Source organism: Eretmochelys imbricata, chromosome 20, assembly GCF_965152235.1.
Source record: "Eretmochelys imbricata isolate rEreImb1 chromosome 20, rEreImb1.hap1, whole genome shotgun sequence".
NCBI lineage: Eukaryota > Metazoa > Chordata > Testudines > Cheloniidae > Eretmochelys > Eretmochelys imbricata.
The window spans coordinates 3,231,723-3,246,443 of NC_135591.1; the positions used below are offsets into that span (position 1 = coordinate 3,231,723).

Here is a 14,721-nt window from a genome sequence, read left to right on the forward strand (position 1 = left end):
TAAAGGGTTGGAGAACAAAGGAATCCGGTGACCTCTTGGCCCGGGAAAGGGACAAAGCCCAGAGGAGTGGGGCTGGAGAGGGTTTCAGTTTGGGTCTGGCTGGGGACATGGAGTGAAGTGTAGACGTGGTTGTCTGGCTCACTGCCCACCAAAATGGACCCAGCTGAGGGGTCCTGTTCCCTGCACCTACAAGCTCTGTGTTAGACCATGTTCCTGTCATCTAATAAACCTCTGTTTTACTGGCTGGCTGAGAGTCCCGTCTGACTGCGAAGTTGGGGGGCAGGACCCTCTGGCTTCCCCAGGACCCTGCCTGGGTGGACTTGCTGTGGGAAGCGCACGGAGGGGCAGAGGATGCTGAATGCTCCGAGGTCAGACCCAGGAAGGTGGAAGTTGTGTGAGCCGTGTGTGTCCTGGGGACAGGCTGCTCACAGAAAGGAGATTTCCCCAGAATCTTGCCTGGCTTCGTAGGGAGCAGTTCCCGAGCATCGCCCAGGGACTCTGTGACAACTGGTGGCAGTGGTGGGATGTACTGCACCCTGCGGATGGCACTTCCTGCAGTAAGTGACGGGGGAGCAGTAAAACGAAGGGGGATTGACGAGGACCAGGCGTGCTGAAGGCTCAGAGAGGAGCGGTTTCAGGGGGCGGTTAACCCCTGGGGGTGTGTGACCAGTGAGAAGGACTGTGTAGTAATGGGGTCCCCCTGGGGAGTGTCTCAGTGCGGGGAGCAGTCTCAGGGGCAGAGGAGCCTGCGGCTTGGCCCTGGGAGAGAGAAGGACTTTTGCAGTAACAGGGTCCCCTGGGGATTGCAGCGAGCGGTCCCAGGGGCGGAGGAGTCTGCAGCTGGACCCTGGCAAAGAGGTGGTGACCTCGAGAAGGGCTGACACACTTGGGGTTCTCCCTGGAAACCGTGGGGAGCTGAGAGCACACAGGCCTGTGAGTCCACAACAACTTGGGAGGAGCGGAGTGACGGCCTGTCACCGTCTCCTGAAGAAGGACATTGTAACCCTGTGCAGAAAGAGAGGGTTAAGCATTGGGAAGTTCACCAAAGCACAGTTAATCGTGCAGCTGGAGGAGGATGACCGCTCTAAGGAGCAGATTCCTGCCCCCAAATGGGGCTAGAGCAGGATCAGAGAGCAGCTGGAGTAGTAACCAGGCATCCCCAAGACTCCTGTCCCCGACCAGACGGGGGTCTTCACGATCGGGTTCCCCATCCGGAGATTGGAGACGGACGGGATTGGAGCTGAGTCCGAGAGAGCGAGAGGACCGTGAGAGACAGCGAGAGCCCGAGAAAGAGCTGCAGAAGCAGCAGCAGCATGAGCTGGCGGTGGGGGAGCGGAGAGGCCTAGGGGACCTCCCAGGGGTGAGTGCGGATAGACCCCGGGGGGCCAGTTCCGCAGGGAACCTCGAGACTAAATTGCTGCCCCTGGTTGAGGAGGGGGGGATGTGGATGCCACCTCACTGCCTTTGAGCAGGCTGGCAATTTGAACCAGGGGGACCCTGCAGAAAAGCCCCAGTGTCTAGCTCCCTTGCTGGGTCCCAAGGCCATAGACTCCATCAGCCAGATGGGTGGGGAGGTGGACAGGCTCCCACTCCTGACCCCAACCTATATGTCTGTGTGGAGTTTCCTGGGGTCAGGCCCCTCGGACCTCCTGTGGGAGCAGAAGGTGACAGTCAATGGGGAGACATTCCTGGGGTGGCGAGATCCTGGGACAGAGAGAACTGTTGTCAGGCCCTGGGTGGTGCAGCCTCAGAGGCTGAGGGGCTGTGTGAGCTGGGTGAGGGTCCCAGGGATGAAGCCCCCCTATGGCTCAGATCCTTGTGCAGACCCAGGAGGGGTGAGGCTGGCTGGTCATTGGGTTCTCCAGGATACCAGCTGTGAGACCCTGTTGTGGGGTGACTGTGTCTCTTTGGGACAGGATCCAGGCCTTGCTCCAGTAACGGCCAAGGGTTTGAATTTGAATCCAGGGAACCAATCGGTGGAGAGGGAAATGGTCAGTGAAAATGCAGATGACTTGGCTGGCAGCGGGGAGGAGCTGCTAGTCTCAGGCTACCTGCCTGCCTGTAAGAAGACCCCTGGGGCTGGGTGGGACAGAGAGATGCTCCCCGCCCCCTTGCACACCAGAGAGGGGGCTCAGGGGGCTCACGCTGGCTCTGATGCAGTGAGGAAAGCAGCGAGCTCGCTGCCTACCCCACTGGGACAGCAAGGGCAGCGCTGAGCACAGGGGGAGCTGAGACCCCAGCTGAGTGGGGGGAGACACAGGCAGGGCAGGGGATCTGTGGGGAGTGGCAAGGTGCTTGGTAAGGAAAGTTTGGATGAGCCTAGGCAGCCTTGTGAGCTGATGGCTGTGTCTAGTCAGCAGGGTGGGAAGGCGAGGAGGGTGGAAGATGAGTGTCCCTGGACCTTACCTGTTAGCTGGGTGGAGAAGTGTGACAGGGAAGGAAACGTGCCTGTGTCTGTCAGGGGTATTGACTTGCCTATGGAGGGAGCTACCCCGGTCTCCAAGCAGTTGTCTGTGACCAGCCTTGTGTGCTGGGACAAGGGGAATGAGCTCCCAAGCTGTGTGTCTGGGAAAGGAGAAAGTGTGTCCGGCTCTTCTTTCTCTGTGGAGCAGACAGAAGGGGCCTTTCAGCCTGTGATGGTTGAGGGTCGTGCAGTTGTCTCAGAGTTGGTTCTGGATTCAACTAAAGCCCAGGAAGGGAAGGGCCCTAAGTTTGTGTCTGCTCGGGAGAATGGCCCTGTAACTAGGTCGCATCCAGTTAGTGTCTACGCAAAATCCCAGAGACCAGGCAATTCGGGTGCTTGTATTTTGCCCGTAGCTAGTGTTGTTGGGAAAGGGTGTCGCAACTCTGTCTAATCAGAGTGAGATCCTAGCCAGGGCACAAGGAGAGCAGAAAGGTGATTTGATTGTGTTACCGACTGAGGGTGTGGAAACCTGTAGCAAGAGGGAAAAGATTCCTGAACTTGCATGTGGCAAAGGAAAGGAGAATGCGTCTAGCCTTTTATCTAGGAAGTCTGTCAGTTTTCCTGAAAGGGGATTGTGTAGGAATCCGCCGGATGGGCCAGAGGTAATTCTGGATGTAAGGGAGACCCAGAAAGAGTCTGTTGTTGCTCAGGAAAGTGTTCCTCTAGAGCAAGCCCTAGGTAAAGAGGGTAAGGGCAGAATTTCTGTGAAGGGTGAATTGTTGCATAGAAAAGCCCTCGGGAAAGGAATCCTCATGGAGTCTTTGCAAGTAGTTTACTGCCACTGAAGGGTGTGAAAGTGATTTAATCAAGAAAGTTTCAGTTCCTAACAGCCAGAAATTTTCTGTTGTGAACGAAGCCACTGACTTTCCTGTTGAAGGATCCAGTGTGGAGAGCTTTGAGGTCTCCGATGGAGTGAAAGCTGTTAAGAAAGTTAAATAGTCCTCTAACCAAGTGGCTGTGTTTGGCCAGCTTGTTGGGGAGACAAGGTTGTTGAGAAAGGGATGTCTCCATGCTAGTTCTGTCAGTGAACAGTATGTGGCCCAGGTCAAGATGGGGGCTCTTAAGCAAGAGAGCCTGAATTGCAGCCCTCCCGACTGGAGCGCTGGGAGAAGACCCGATCCCAGTTTGACCCCCGGGGGTTTTGGGGTGGCAAAAGGGCACGGGCCGCATAAACCGTCCCATATGCGGCATGCGAGTGCTATCCACCACCCCTGACCTAAGGTCCACTGCTGCTGGGCCTGGCTTCCCGGCACTGCAGGGAGAATGGGACAGCCCAGCCAGGCTCCAGCAGGCGGAGCTGCCTCTGACTGAGCAGCTTGGAGCTGTGCTGGCCGGCCTACGGCTGGAAGCCGCGCCGTGCGTGTCCTACGAGCCCATCTGCCGCCTGGCTGAGGTCTGGTGACCTCGCAGCCCTGGGACCTCCAGCTAAGTCCTGCAGCCGGCAACGCGGCTGCGTCTCTGGGGACAGTGACCCCAGCTGGTAAGTTCTTTACCTGGGGTTAGGTCCTGGGTTTTCCTTTCTCCTGCCAGCAGGCTAATGAACGCTTTTGTAATCGCAGCAAATGCACGCGTGGGTGTGCGTGCATGAGTGTGTGTGTTCGTGTGCGCGTGTGCTTGTGGACCTGAGTGCATGTGGAGATTCTCCCTCAACCCCACCCTCTGAGCTCTCATGTTCCCCCTTTCCTCCACCCCCAGAAAAGTCTTCTTCACCGACTATGGGCAGATCCCCAAGGTGGAGCGCTGCGACATGGACGGGCAGAACCGCACCAAGCTGGTGGACAGCAAGATCGTCTTCCCCCATGGCATCACCTTGGACCTGGTCAGCCGGCTGGTGTACTGGGCCGACGCCTACCTGGACTACATCGAGGTGGTGGACTACGAGGGCAAGAACCGGCACACTATCATCCAGGGCATCTTGGTGAGCGAGCGAGCGAGCAAGTGCCCCGCCAGAAGGGAATCCCGGGTGCAGAGAAGGGTCTCTAGGGATCAGAGCTGTGTATATGATCCCTGTTATTTATTAAGTGCATTACCTTGGAGCCCTAGACCTGTGCCGGGTGCTGTACAAATGGTTTATCCCGGCTCTTGCTTCCTTTTGATCCCCTCGCCGGCCTGGTCTAGGGCCTCGCTGAGACACAGACGTTTCAGCAGCGCAGCCCCCTCCTAAACCGATTGGCAAGCCGCCACCCCGGCAGTGACAAAGCAGGTTTTGAAACCCATTGGCTTCTGGCCCTGGGGGGGGTTGGGTGCCAGCACGGTGGCACCGGATTCATTTAGCAAAGCGATTTGTAAACCCCTGGTGCATGCGGCCGTGTGGACTCTCTGATTCTGGCTTAAGTCAAGCGTAGCCCAAGTCGAGTAGGAGCAGCTTTAAGCTAAATAGAAATGAGCCACTCTTAAACCCCGCGGCCGTGTCTAGGCAAGGGTTTGAAGGTGTGTTAGAAGATGGTCGCGAACAAGCCCCGTGTAAGCCAGGTAGTGACATAGCAGAAACGCCTGCTCTGCTAGCTGGGTTAATACCCCTGTTCCCCATACACTCTGTTGTAGTACGTTACCTGGACCCCTTTTTAGGGAAATTCTCGCGGGACGGGAAAACCGTTTCCCACCCAGTTCTGGCTCTGAGTGGGGTCCGACATGTGCGTGGATCGACCCGTTGGCTCCGCTGCCTCCTTTCCCTGGTCTGGTCAGGGCAGATTTGTGTGGTTTCCCATCGCCCCCCGGAGGCTGCTGGGTTAAGCGCCACCCCCTGCCCTGGTACTCAGAGGGCGCGAGAGGCAGGGATCCCAAGCTCCATTCCTGAGGCTGTCTGCTCACGCCCGCCCCGGCACGGTGCCTTTCAGATCGAGCATCTCTACGGCCTGACCGTCTTCGAGAACTACCTCTACGCCACCAATTCGGACAACGCCAACGCCCAGCAGAAAACCAGCGTCATCCGCGTCAACCGCTTCAACAGCACCGAGTACCAGGTGGTCACCAGGGTGGACAAGGGGGGAGCCCTGCATATCTACCACCAGCGACGGCAGCCCACAGGTAGGGGGCTGGCATGGGGGTACGAACCCCTCCCTCACCTGTCGGGGTTTGGCAGCCTCGGATGTGATTGAAGTGCCCAGTGGGCTGGGACAGGACAATGGGGTGTCTGGCTTTGGATGCCATGGGGCCTGGCTTATTTGTTTGAGCAAAGTGTTCCCCCGTGCCTGCAACCCCAATGGGGAAAAGGAGCGTGATTGTTCCAGGAAAGCAGAGGGACATAGGCCTGAAATTGGATATTAGATTCACAAGGATGTAGGAGCCGACTCCTGGGCCCCATCTAGTGCTGTATCCCTCCATGTGGGGACAGACCCACTGCTCCATCCAATCCTGTATCTTGCCCATGCAGGGTCAGACCCACTGCTCCATCCAATCCTGTATCCTGCCCATGCAGGGTCAGACCCACTGCTCCATCCAATCCTCCATCCTGCCCATGCAGGGTCAGACCCACTGCTCCATCTGTCTGATCCCATACGGGCAGGATACATGATGCACAGAAGTTCCTTAAAGCACAGAGTCAACCACTAGGGCCCAGATCCATGAAGGTATTTAGGAGCCTCCAGACTTTTGTGGATGCTGGCCTCGTTTTCCCAGCCACTGTCTGTCCTGCAGCGCTGTCATCCTGTGGGGCTCCCGAATTTCCACCACCACCAGGGGCTCTTGAGTGTTTCATTCCTCTGGGCGGCTTAGCCCGAGCTGCTGTTTTAATCGGTTGCTGCTCATCCGGCGCGTTTCCACCCTCTGCTGTCTCTCTCCAGGAGAGAGAAAAATGACAGCTGTCCCTAGCGGCTCCGCCGACTGGGGCTCAGGCCGGCTTGATTAATTACCGTCTCATGGAAAAGAAGGAAGGAAAATGGAGCAGATGAGGCCTCTTGAAATATTAATGGCTCCCGTGTACGGCTGCTGGTTCCCTCCCCTCTCTGGCGTCAACCTATCCATGCCTGATGCTCCTGTTTGCTAGAAACCCTTTGGAGCGGTTAAAGTCTCCAGGGCAGGGTGGATTGTCCCCCTCTCCCCCCGCCTTCCTTTTAGTTAATTAATTTGCAAGTTTAAAATCCTCTTAGTGTCTCTGGCCTGCTCAGCGGTTTCCAAAATACAAAGCTAAGCCATGGATTTGGGCGTGGAGGAGCATAGTGCCATCTGAGCCGGTCTCCGTGCGACGCTGGCTCGCTGGAGACTCCCGGCCGGGCAGGGAGCGGAATTGGCAAAAGCCAGCTTGTTAGTGCTGCAGAAATGGGCCAGTCCTCGCTGGTGTTGAGCGTCTGGCAATGTGTAGCGTGAGAGAGTCCCTGCCCCAAAGAGCTCACTGTCCAAACAGGCTCAGGAGAAGAAAGAGACAGGGCTGCCTGGTGGATGGGTCTCTGGGCTGGTACACTGGATGCCTGGACTCTGCCACTGACTTCCTGGGTGACCCTGGACAAGTCCCTTCCCCTTGCTGTGCCTCAGTTTCCTTCTCTATAAAATGGGGAGAATGATACTGTCGTGCCGTGAGCACCCTGGCTGAGCAGCGCCATATAAGAGCCGATGGCAGCGTTGTCTCTTGGGACATGATTTGTCCCAAGTTCACACAGGGAACTGGTGGCGGAGGCAAGAATTGAAAGAACCCCTGCCCAGTTCTGTACCCTCAAGGCCGTTCTGCCTCATGTTAGGCCACCTCCTTGTGGCTTGGCAGGCCGTTCTGCATGAGGTTTCCAAGGGCACACGGCTTGTCCCTAAAAGCACGTTGATGGGGTTGGCTAGACGGTGATGCATGTCCACTAAATCGGGTGCTTGGTCTTTGCCCTTAAAGTGCGGAGCCACGCCTGTGAACCGGACCAGTTCGGCAAACCTGGAGGCTGCTCCGACATCTGCCTCCTCGGGAACAGCCACAAGACTCGGACCTGCCGGTGCCGATCTGGATTCAGCTTGGGCAGCGACGGGAAGTCTTGCAAAAGTGAGTAGTGTTCCTGATCCAGGAGCCGGAGCAGGGGATCGGCATGGGAGGGAGAACAGACTACAGCTCCTCTGGGGAGGAGCAAGGGGCACAGAGAGCTTCCAGGAAGGGAAGGAGCAAGGCAGTTCCACTGGGAAGTGTTCGGATAGTCTGGCGGTGGCTGCATGGCTAATGCTCCCCTTTGCTTGTGCAAATCAGGGCAGTAGCAGACTCCGGGGGCACTTGTGCATTCAGAGCTAGCTGCATGCGGAACACGTGCCTTTGTGCCTGCCAGTCAGGTGTTACTTGCACAAGGGGGCACGCGTGCATGGAGCGTTCTGTTCGTGCAAGCAGTTGCATGATTCGTGCGACAGAACAATGACAGAGCTAGGCCTGGAAAAGCCTTTGCTCTGGGGTGCTGCAAAAACCTGGGGGTGGGGGAGGGTTTCTATTAGTTGCTTTAAATGAGGAATCTCGGTGTGTTCCCAGCACAAGGGCCCGGAGCTCTAGGAATAGGTAGGACATCCCACTGTGGGGTAGGACTCTTACTGGCCCTGAACCCCTCCTGGGGCAGCTAGAGACTACAAACTGTTCTTTGGCTTGTGGTTAGCACCGGGCAGCCTAGCTGCTTATAACCTCAAATTCACTCAGGGCAGCCAAGAGGATCCGTGAAAAGCCACAAAGTGAAAAACACGATTACAGTAGTCACTGGGTGTTGCTTAATTTCCCCTTTTCCCCACCCCAGCTGTCATCCTGAGCTGTGGGTCATTTCAGCGGAAGTTTCAGAAGGATTTGCTGATGCATGGATTTGTTTCCCTGCATGTTGCTAATGTCGAGGGCGTCATGCGAGTCGCAGAGCAAAGAGTCGGTTTGGTGTCTGTCAGCGCCACGTTGTGGTGACACCGGCTGTACCAGATCCAACAGCTGCCCGGCGACCTGGTGGGGTCTGTGTGGTGACCTCCACGGTGTGGGCATTTTCCCAGCCTGCGCCCACTGTGAAGTCCAAACTCGCTCCCTTCCCCGGAGCTTGGCTTTGTTAACAAAAAACAATAATCTAAAGCTCATCTGGCACCTTTTCCCAAAGCTCGTCCACTCCCAGGGATCCTCCTTCGGCTCTGCCCAGCCCTGTGGCCCCATTCCTTAGTGGTGATGGGTTATTGTTGGTTCCCAGTTAATGCTGAGTCAACGAGCTGGGGGACTGCAGGGTTCTAGTCCCAGGATCTGGCTCAGCAGAATCCAGGCCGTCTAGTTCAGTTCTTGGTTCTGGCCACGGCCTAGACCCTTGCAGTGAGGGCAGGGCAAAGCTTTCAGCAATTAGGAAAGACACCAAAGTGCCGACCCAGGTAAGGAGGTGGCAGACATCCAGAGTTAACGGTGATACCCTGTATCCTTCCTCCTGCACCTACCCCCTCCCTTGGGGATCTGGTGGGTCCAGCCCTGTTCCTTGCATGCCAGGCGAGCCCCGCTCCAGCCTGAGACGGGCCCACCCTTCGTACCAGCTGCTCTGGGCTGTGATGGCGTCGAGGGGCCGCATATCCATTCATGTGCTCAGCCTGCCTTGGCTGCGTCTAACTTCCTCCCCCTAATAATGTCTCCACGCCGGTATCCAATAGGTCAGCGTAGTCGTCATTTGCACTGATTGCCATACACGTCAGTTGGTTGCCACGGCAGCTTCGTGGTTGAGCATTTGCCAGCATTTTATCCTAAAAATATCCCAGCCTAGCATCGGTTCAGCGTTCTGGGGGTTACCTGGCAGAAAAGTCCCCCTTCAGCGCACCTTCCCCGGCTCCCCAAAACCCGGCTGGCTGTCGGGCCGGGGAGCCGGAGCGCACAGGCCTCGAAGCGTCTCCCAGGGTACAGGCCCATCGGTTCCTTTGTGTCCCCGCGGGCTGAAGTAAGATGCTGAAGCTAGCTCAGTGGGCTGCAGCCCACGCCCTCGATCCCCTCTCCCCGGAGAGCAAATCCCCCCCTCCCTCGGAGCCAGGACGGCTAACTTGCCGGAGGGCCGGACCCCTGCCGGCGGGGAGCAGTCACACTGGGCTGATGTCCCGTCCCCGCCCTTTTGCCTTGCAGAGCCAGAGCACGAGCTGTTCCTGGTGTACGGGAAGGGTCGCCCCGGCATCATCCGGGGTATGGACACAGGTGCCAAGGTACCGGACGAGCACATGATCCCCATCGAGAACCTGATGAATCCTCGGGCCCTGGACTTCCACGCCGAGACAGGCTTCGTCTACTTCGCCGACACCACCAGCTACCTGATTGGGCGCCAGAAGATTGACGGGACGGAGCGCGAGACCATCCTGAAAGATGGTACGGGCAACGGGGGGTGGCCCTTGGTCTCTGCCAGCGCAGGTGGGCCCCAGCGCACAGCCCAGCGAAGGCAATGGGGGACCCTCCCCTCTGGCTCCGCGGGGACGCTGGTCTCAGGCCCAGGATTGCCAGGAGGATGGAGCGTCTTTCTTTCTCCCCCAAGGAGGTGGCCCCGGACAAATCTGAGCCTGGGGGCTGCTACTGTTATTTCCCCCAGAGTGTCTCAGGAGCACAGGACTCACCGGACTGGATCGGACCAGGGTCCATCTAGCCGAGCGCCCTGTCCCCCAGCATTGGCCAGCACCAGCCGCTGCAGAGGGAGGGGGCTGAAACCCTGCAGCTTACTGGCTAACCTGTCTGCCAGAGGCATTTCCTCCTGACCATCCTTCAGCGAGGTCAAGTCATGCCCTGGAGAATGACCATGTGGAACCTCAGGGAAACTTGCCCGGGGAGCCAGCCTGTATTAGGTATCTGGCACTGCTAGGAGGCCACCCCACCTGCCCTGAAAGAAATCCTGCACCCCCTTTAGCGGACGGGCTCCTGATAAGCAACTCATTTCGGTCACTCAAGTGGATGCTACACTGGCTCCTGCATCTCCTGCCTAGCAGTAAAGCTAGCCCAGCTCACCGGCGAAGTGTCGGAGCTTGCCTTACTGACGGTCGCGTGCCAGCCCTCCCCGGCACTGTGACACAACATAACATTCTCCAGGCCAGGCAGGTGATGTGCCCTGGGACTGCTGCAGGGACCCGTCGGCTTAGAATGGGAACCTGGAGGGTGGCGAGCCAGGCCAGCGCGATGGTGCAGGTGGAATTCCCCGTGGGTAGGGATGGATGGGGCTCTGTTGGGTGGCTAATCCAAGCAAGCACCAGGATGCGTACGGGCCTGTCGCATCCACTTGGCCTCTCTGCCTCCGGCATGTCCCCGTCCAGCTGGCGGGGGTTTCTGAATTGTGGTTTCTCTCTCCCACGCAGGCATCCACAATGTGGAAGGGATTGCCGTGGACTGGATGGGGAACAACTTGTACTGGACGGACGATGGCCCCAAGAAGACCATCAGCGTGGCGCGGCTGGAGAAGGCCGCCCAGACCAGGAAGACGTTGATCGAAGGGAAGATGACACACCCCAGAGCCATCGTGGTGGATCCCTTGAACGGGTGGGTGGTGGCGAATGGCTCCGGGGGTACAGGGCCCTGACCTCTGCTGGGGCTGGTGCAGCGCCTGGCATGACGGGGTCCTGATCTCGGTCGGGGGTCTAGGCAGCGCCCAGTGTGACGGGGCCCTGATCTCAGTCAGGGTCTGTGCAGTGCCCGGCGCGACAGGGCCCTGCTCTTGGTCGGGGTCTGGGCAGCGCCCGGCACAACCATCTAGTCCAACTCCTCCGTGACCCAGACTAGAAATTTTCACTCTGGCGATTCCCACGGTGGGAGAGGAACCGTCCTTCCCTTCTACCTACTTCTGCCCGGCTGTTCCCGCCCGGCTGTGCCTGCCTGGCTGTACCATGCTCCGCGAGAGGGGGCTGCCTGGCCACTCACACAGAACACCCTGCTCTTGGGAACGGTTCAGACAGGCCCTGCGGTGGGCTGGGGAGCAGAATTGCCATGTGCACGTGCTGGTCATTGGCTCACCTTGCCGTGGGGAAACGGGGGTGGGGGGTTCAGACATTTAGCCCCATCGGCCTGGACAGCTGTCGCGCTTCCTCCTGCCAAAGACAGCCCCCCCAGGAACAGTCAGCTGCCTGTCAGAGCAGGAATCTCTCCCGCACTGTGGGCTGGCTCAGGGTTTCCCGCTTAACTCCCTCTGGTTCCATCGGCAGCAGGAAGAGCCAGCCAGAGGCCCTGACCCCAGAGGACTCCAGCCCTCCCTGGGTGAGCTGGGCCTGTTGGAGCCGGGCCTGGCTGGTGGCATGAAACGACCCATCAGGCTCCCCCTCTGCTCAGCCTGGTTCTGACCCGTGGGCCAGGGTCCTGGTGTCTGCACGTGCCTTGGCCACTTTGCTCTTGGTGGGGAGCAGGGCGAGAGCTGCCGGGGAGCCTCCATCCTTTAACTGGATGAAAATGTGCTTCTGGCTCCCAGGATTGACTCCCTGGGGCCCGAGGCTCCTGAGGCCGGCAGGAGAGGTCTTCCCGGGTCTGGTGACTAGGTGCTGGGTGGTGGGGAAGAATTCACGCTGAAAATACCTGACCGCAGTGCCGCTGGGGAGGGCCGTCCGGCTGCTGCTTGGGACAGATACCTAGTTAACTGTCTTAGCAGGTGTAAGGCCCCTGCTGAGCTCAGGGGCCCATGCAGATAGAGCAGCAGTTTCTGCCCTGGGGAGCTCACAGTCTAAATAGACTAGGGTGGGGAGGGGAAACTGAGGCACGGAGCGAAGCAGTGACTTGAGCCACTGTCACCCAGCAGGCCAGCGGTAGAGCCAGAGATAGAATCTAGGCCTTTCTGCATCTTCAGCGAGTGCTCTGTCCACTAGGCCATGCTGCCTGACACCCCTCTCTCGCTCTCTCTGTCAGCTGGATGTACTGGACCGACTGGGAGGAGGACCCCAAGGACAGTAAGAGGGGCAAGATCGAGCGGGCCTGGATGGACGGCTCCAACCGCAACGTCTTCATCACTTCCAAGACAGTGCTGTGGCCCAATGGGCTGAGCCTGGACATCCCGGCCAAGGTCCTCTACTGGGTGGACGCCTTCTACGACCGCATCGAGATGATCTTTCTGAACGGCACCGAGCGCAAGGTGAGCGGACGCCCTCTAACTCCCTCCCCCTCTTCCCCTCAGGCCGGCCGTGGTGACCTTCCCGTTAAGGATGCGTTTGCTGTGGGGGAGCTCAGGGATAATTTTACCCCACTGATCCCCACCCCCCACAAAATGTCCTTGGGCTAGGTCTGTCTCTCTCTGGGTCTGGGCAGCGCCCAGCACACCTGGGCCCTCGGTGGGGCTGGGGAGCTGGTCCAGACAGGGCAGATTTGGAGCGAAGACTCTGGACACCTGGGTTCAATTCCTGGCTCTGTCACCGATCTCCTGGAGGCCTTTGGCTGAGCTACTTGGGGGCAGGTTGCCGAGAGGGTTTGGGTGCCCAAAGACGCAGCGAGGGGCCGGGTGGGATTTTCAGACACGTCCAGGTGCCTGACTCCCATTTGGGGTGGAGAGTCAGCCCCAAACAGGGCTTCACCTCCTGGACTAGAGAGGGGCTCACTCCATCCCCCCTCCAAATCAGCATCAGCCCGTCTCCTGCACCAGCACGCCGGATCCCAGCGTCCCATCTCGCTGGGCCCCTGACCGTCGGTCTGCTCTGCTGCCCCCATCTCCCTGAGCGCCTCGGCTCTGCCCAGCAGGGGGGCCAGGCCGGCTTTTCCCCCCTCTGAGCTGCCCCCTTTCCCTTAACCCTCCCGCTCCCCGGAGCTGGGCTCCCTCTGTCTCCATGCAGCCCCCCCGTCCCCCCGGACCAGGCCGAGCCACCTTCTCTCTCTCTCTCTCCCCCGCACCCGCAGATTGTCTACGAGGGCCCGGAGCTGAACCACGCCTTTGGACTCTGCCATTACAGCAGCTTCCTCTTCTGGACCGAGTACCGGAGCGGCAGCATCTACCGGCTGGACCAGGCGACCAAGGCCGTCACCCTGCTGCGCAACGAGCGCCCACCCATCTTCGAGATCCGCATGTACGACGCCCAGCAGCAGCAAGGTACGGGGCAGGGGTGTGCGTGTGAGAAGGGGGCCTGTCTGAAAGAGATCCTCATGTGGGGCTGGGAGGTCAAAGCTGGAGGGGCCTCGGGCCACATCTAGGGCTCCTCGGTCCGGGTGCTGGGTCCCCCTGGATCCCGCCTTCTGCCCCCGGCCGTCAGCCCCGGTGCTTTCCACTCCCTTGACAGCTGTTCTGCCCGCTTGTTCCTGCCCCTTGGGTGTTTCCTCTCCTGTCATTTCAGGCCACGGCCCCCAACCAGCTCCCTACAAAGGACCCCTGGGGCCCAGGCTGATCCACGCCGGAGCTGGGGCACGGTCACTCCCTCCGGAGCTCTTGTCCAGCCCAGCACCCAGTGTCCTGTGGGGGGAGGGAGCTCCCTTAGGAGAAGGTCTCATGGACCGGGGGATGCTGCAGCCGGGAGATTCCCCAATTACTGTTTGCAGCCTGATCCCTCTCCTGCATTCCCTCCTTTGCTCCCTGCTTCCATCCAGACCCCAGAGGAGACCAGTGAGATCTAAGGGCGAGGAGTGCTCAGCACTGCTGAGAATCAGACCCCCCTTCCCAGCCTAAACAGTCCCCTCCTTCCATTATCTCTCCATCCTTCACTGTCCATCCATCCCCTCCATAGTCCTCGGTCTCTCCACCCATGCAGCGCCATGCATGCCTGTCGCTCTGTTTATCCCCTTGCATGCATTCTGTCTGTCTATTCATCCACCCCTCTATCCATCTCCATGTACCCCCTCTGTCTGTCTGTCTATCCATCCATCTGTCCATTCATCCGTCCCCTACATAGTCCTCTGGCTCTCCACCCTTGCAACCCCATGCACACCTGTTCGTCTGTCTGTTGGTCGGTCTGTCTATCTGTCTATTTAGCTAGCTATCTGTCTATCCATCCATCCATCTCCTACGTATTCCTCTGTCTCCACCCATGTAACCCCATGCACACCCGTCTGTCTGTCTGTCTATCCATCCATCTGTCCATCCATCCATCCCCTACATAGTCCTCTGGCTCTCCACCCATGCAACCCCATGCACGCCTATCTGTCGGTCGGTTGGTCTGTCTGTCTATTTAGCTAGCTATCTGTCCATCCATCCATCCATCTCCTATGTATTCCTCTGTCTCCACCCATGTAACCCCATGCACACCTGTCTGTCTGTCTGTCTATCCCCTTACAAGCACTCTATCTATCTATCCATCCCCATCCACGCCGTTTCTCTATCTATCTATCCCCATCCACCCCATCTCTCTCTCTCTCTCCATCCCCATACACCCCCTCTATCTATCTATTTCCTACGTATTCATCTGTCTCTCCACCCATGGAACCCCATCCACCCCTCTGT

The 14,721-nt window shown here is 58.6% G+C and overlaps 1 protein-coding gene across 1 annotated transcript in view; it reads left to right on the forward strand.

Annotated features, from left to right (window-relative positions):
- The window catches only part of LRP1 (LDL receptor related protein 1), a 181,843-nt gene that overhangs the window by 96,665 nt on the left and 70,457 nt on the right, over nucleotides 1-14,721 (forward strand). The window contains 7 exon segments of the mRNA XM_077838260.1: nucleotides 4,160-4,382; nucleotides 5,302-5,491; nucleotides 7,278-7,421; nucleotides 9,474-9,710; nucleotides 10,682-10,862; nucleotides 12,213-12,435; nucleotides 13,191-13,380. Of these exon segments, the coding sequence (XP_077694386.1) occupies nucleotides 4,160-4,382; nucleotides 5,302-5,491; nucleotides 7,278-7,421; nucleotides 9,474-9,710; nucleotides 10,682-10,862; nucleotides 12,213-12,435; nucleotides 13,191-13,380 (1,388 nt within the window).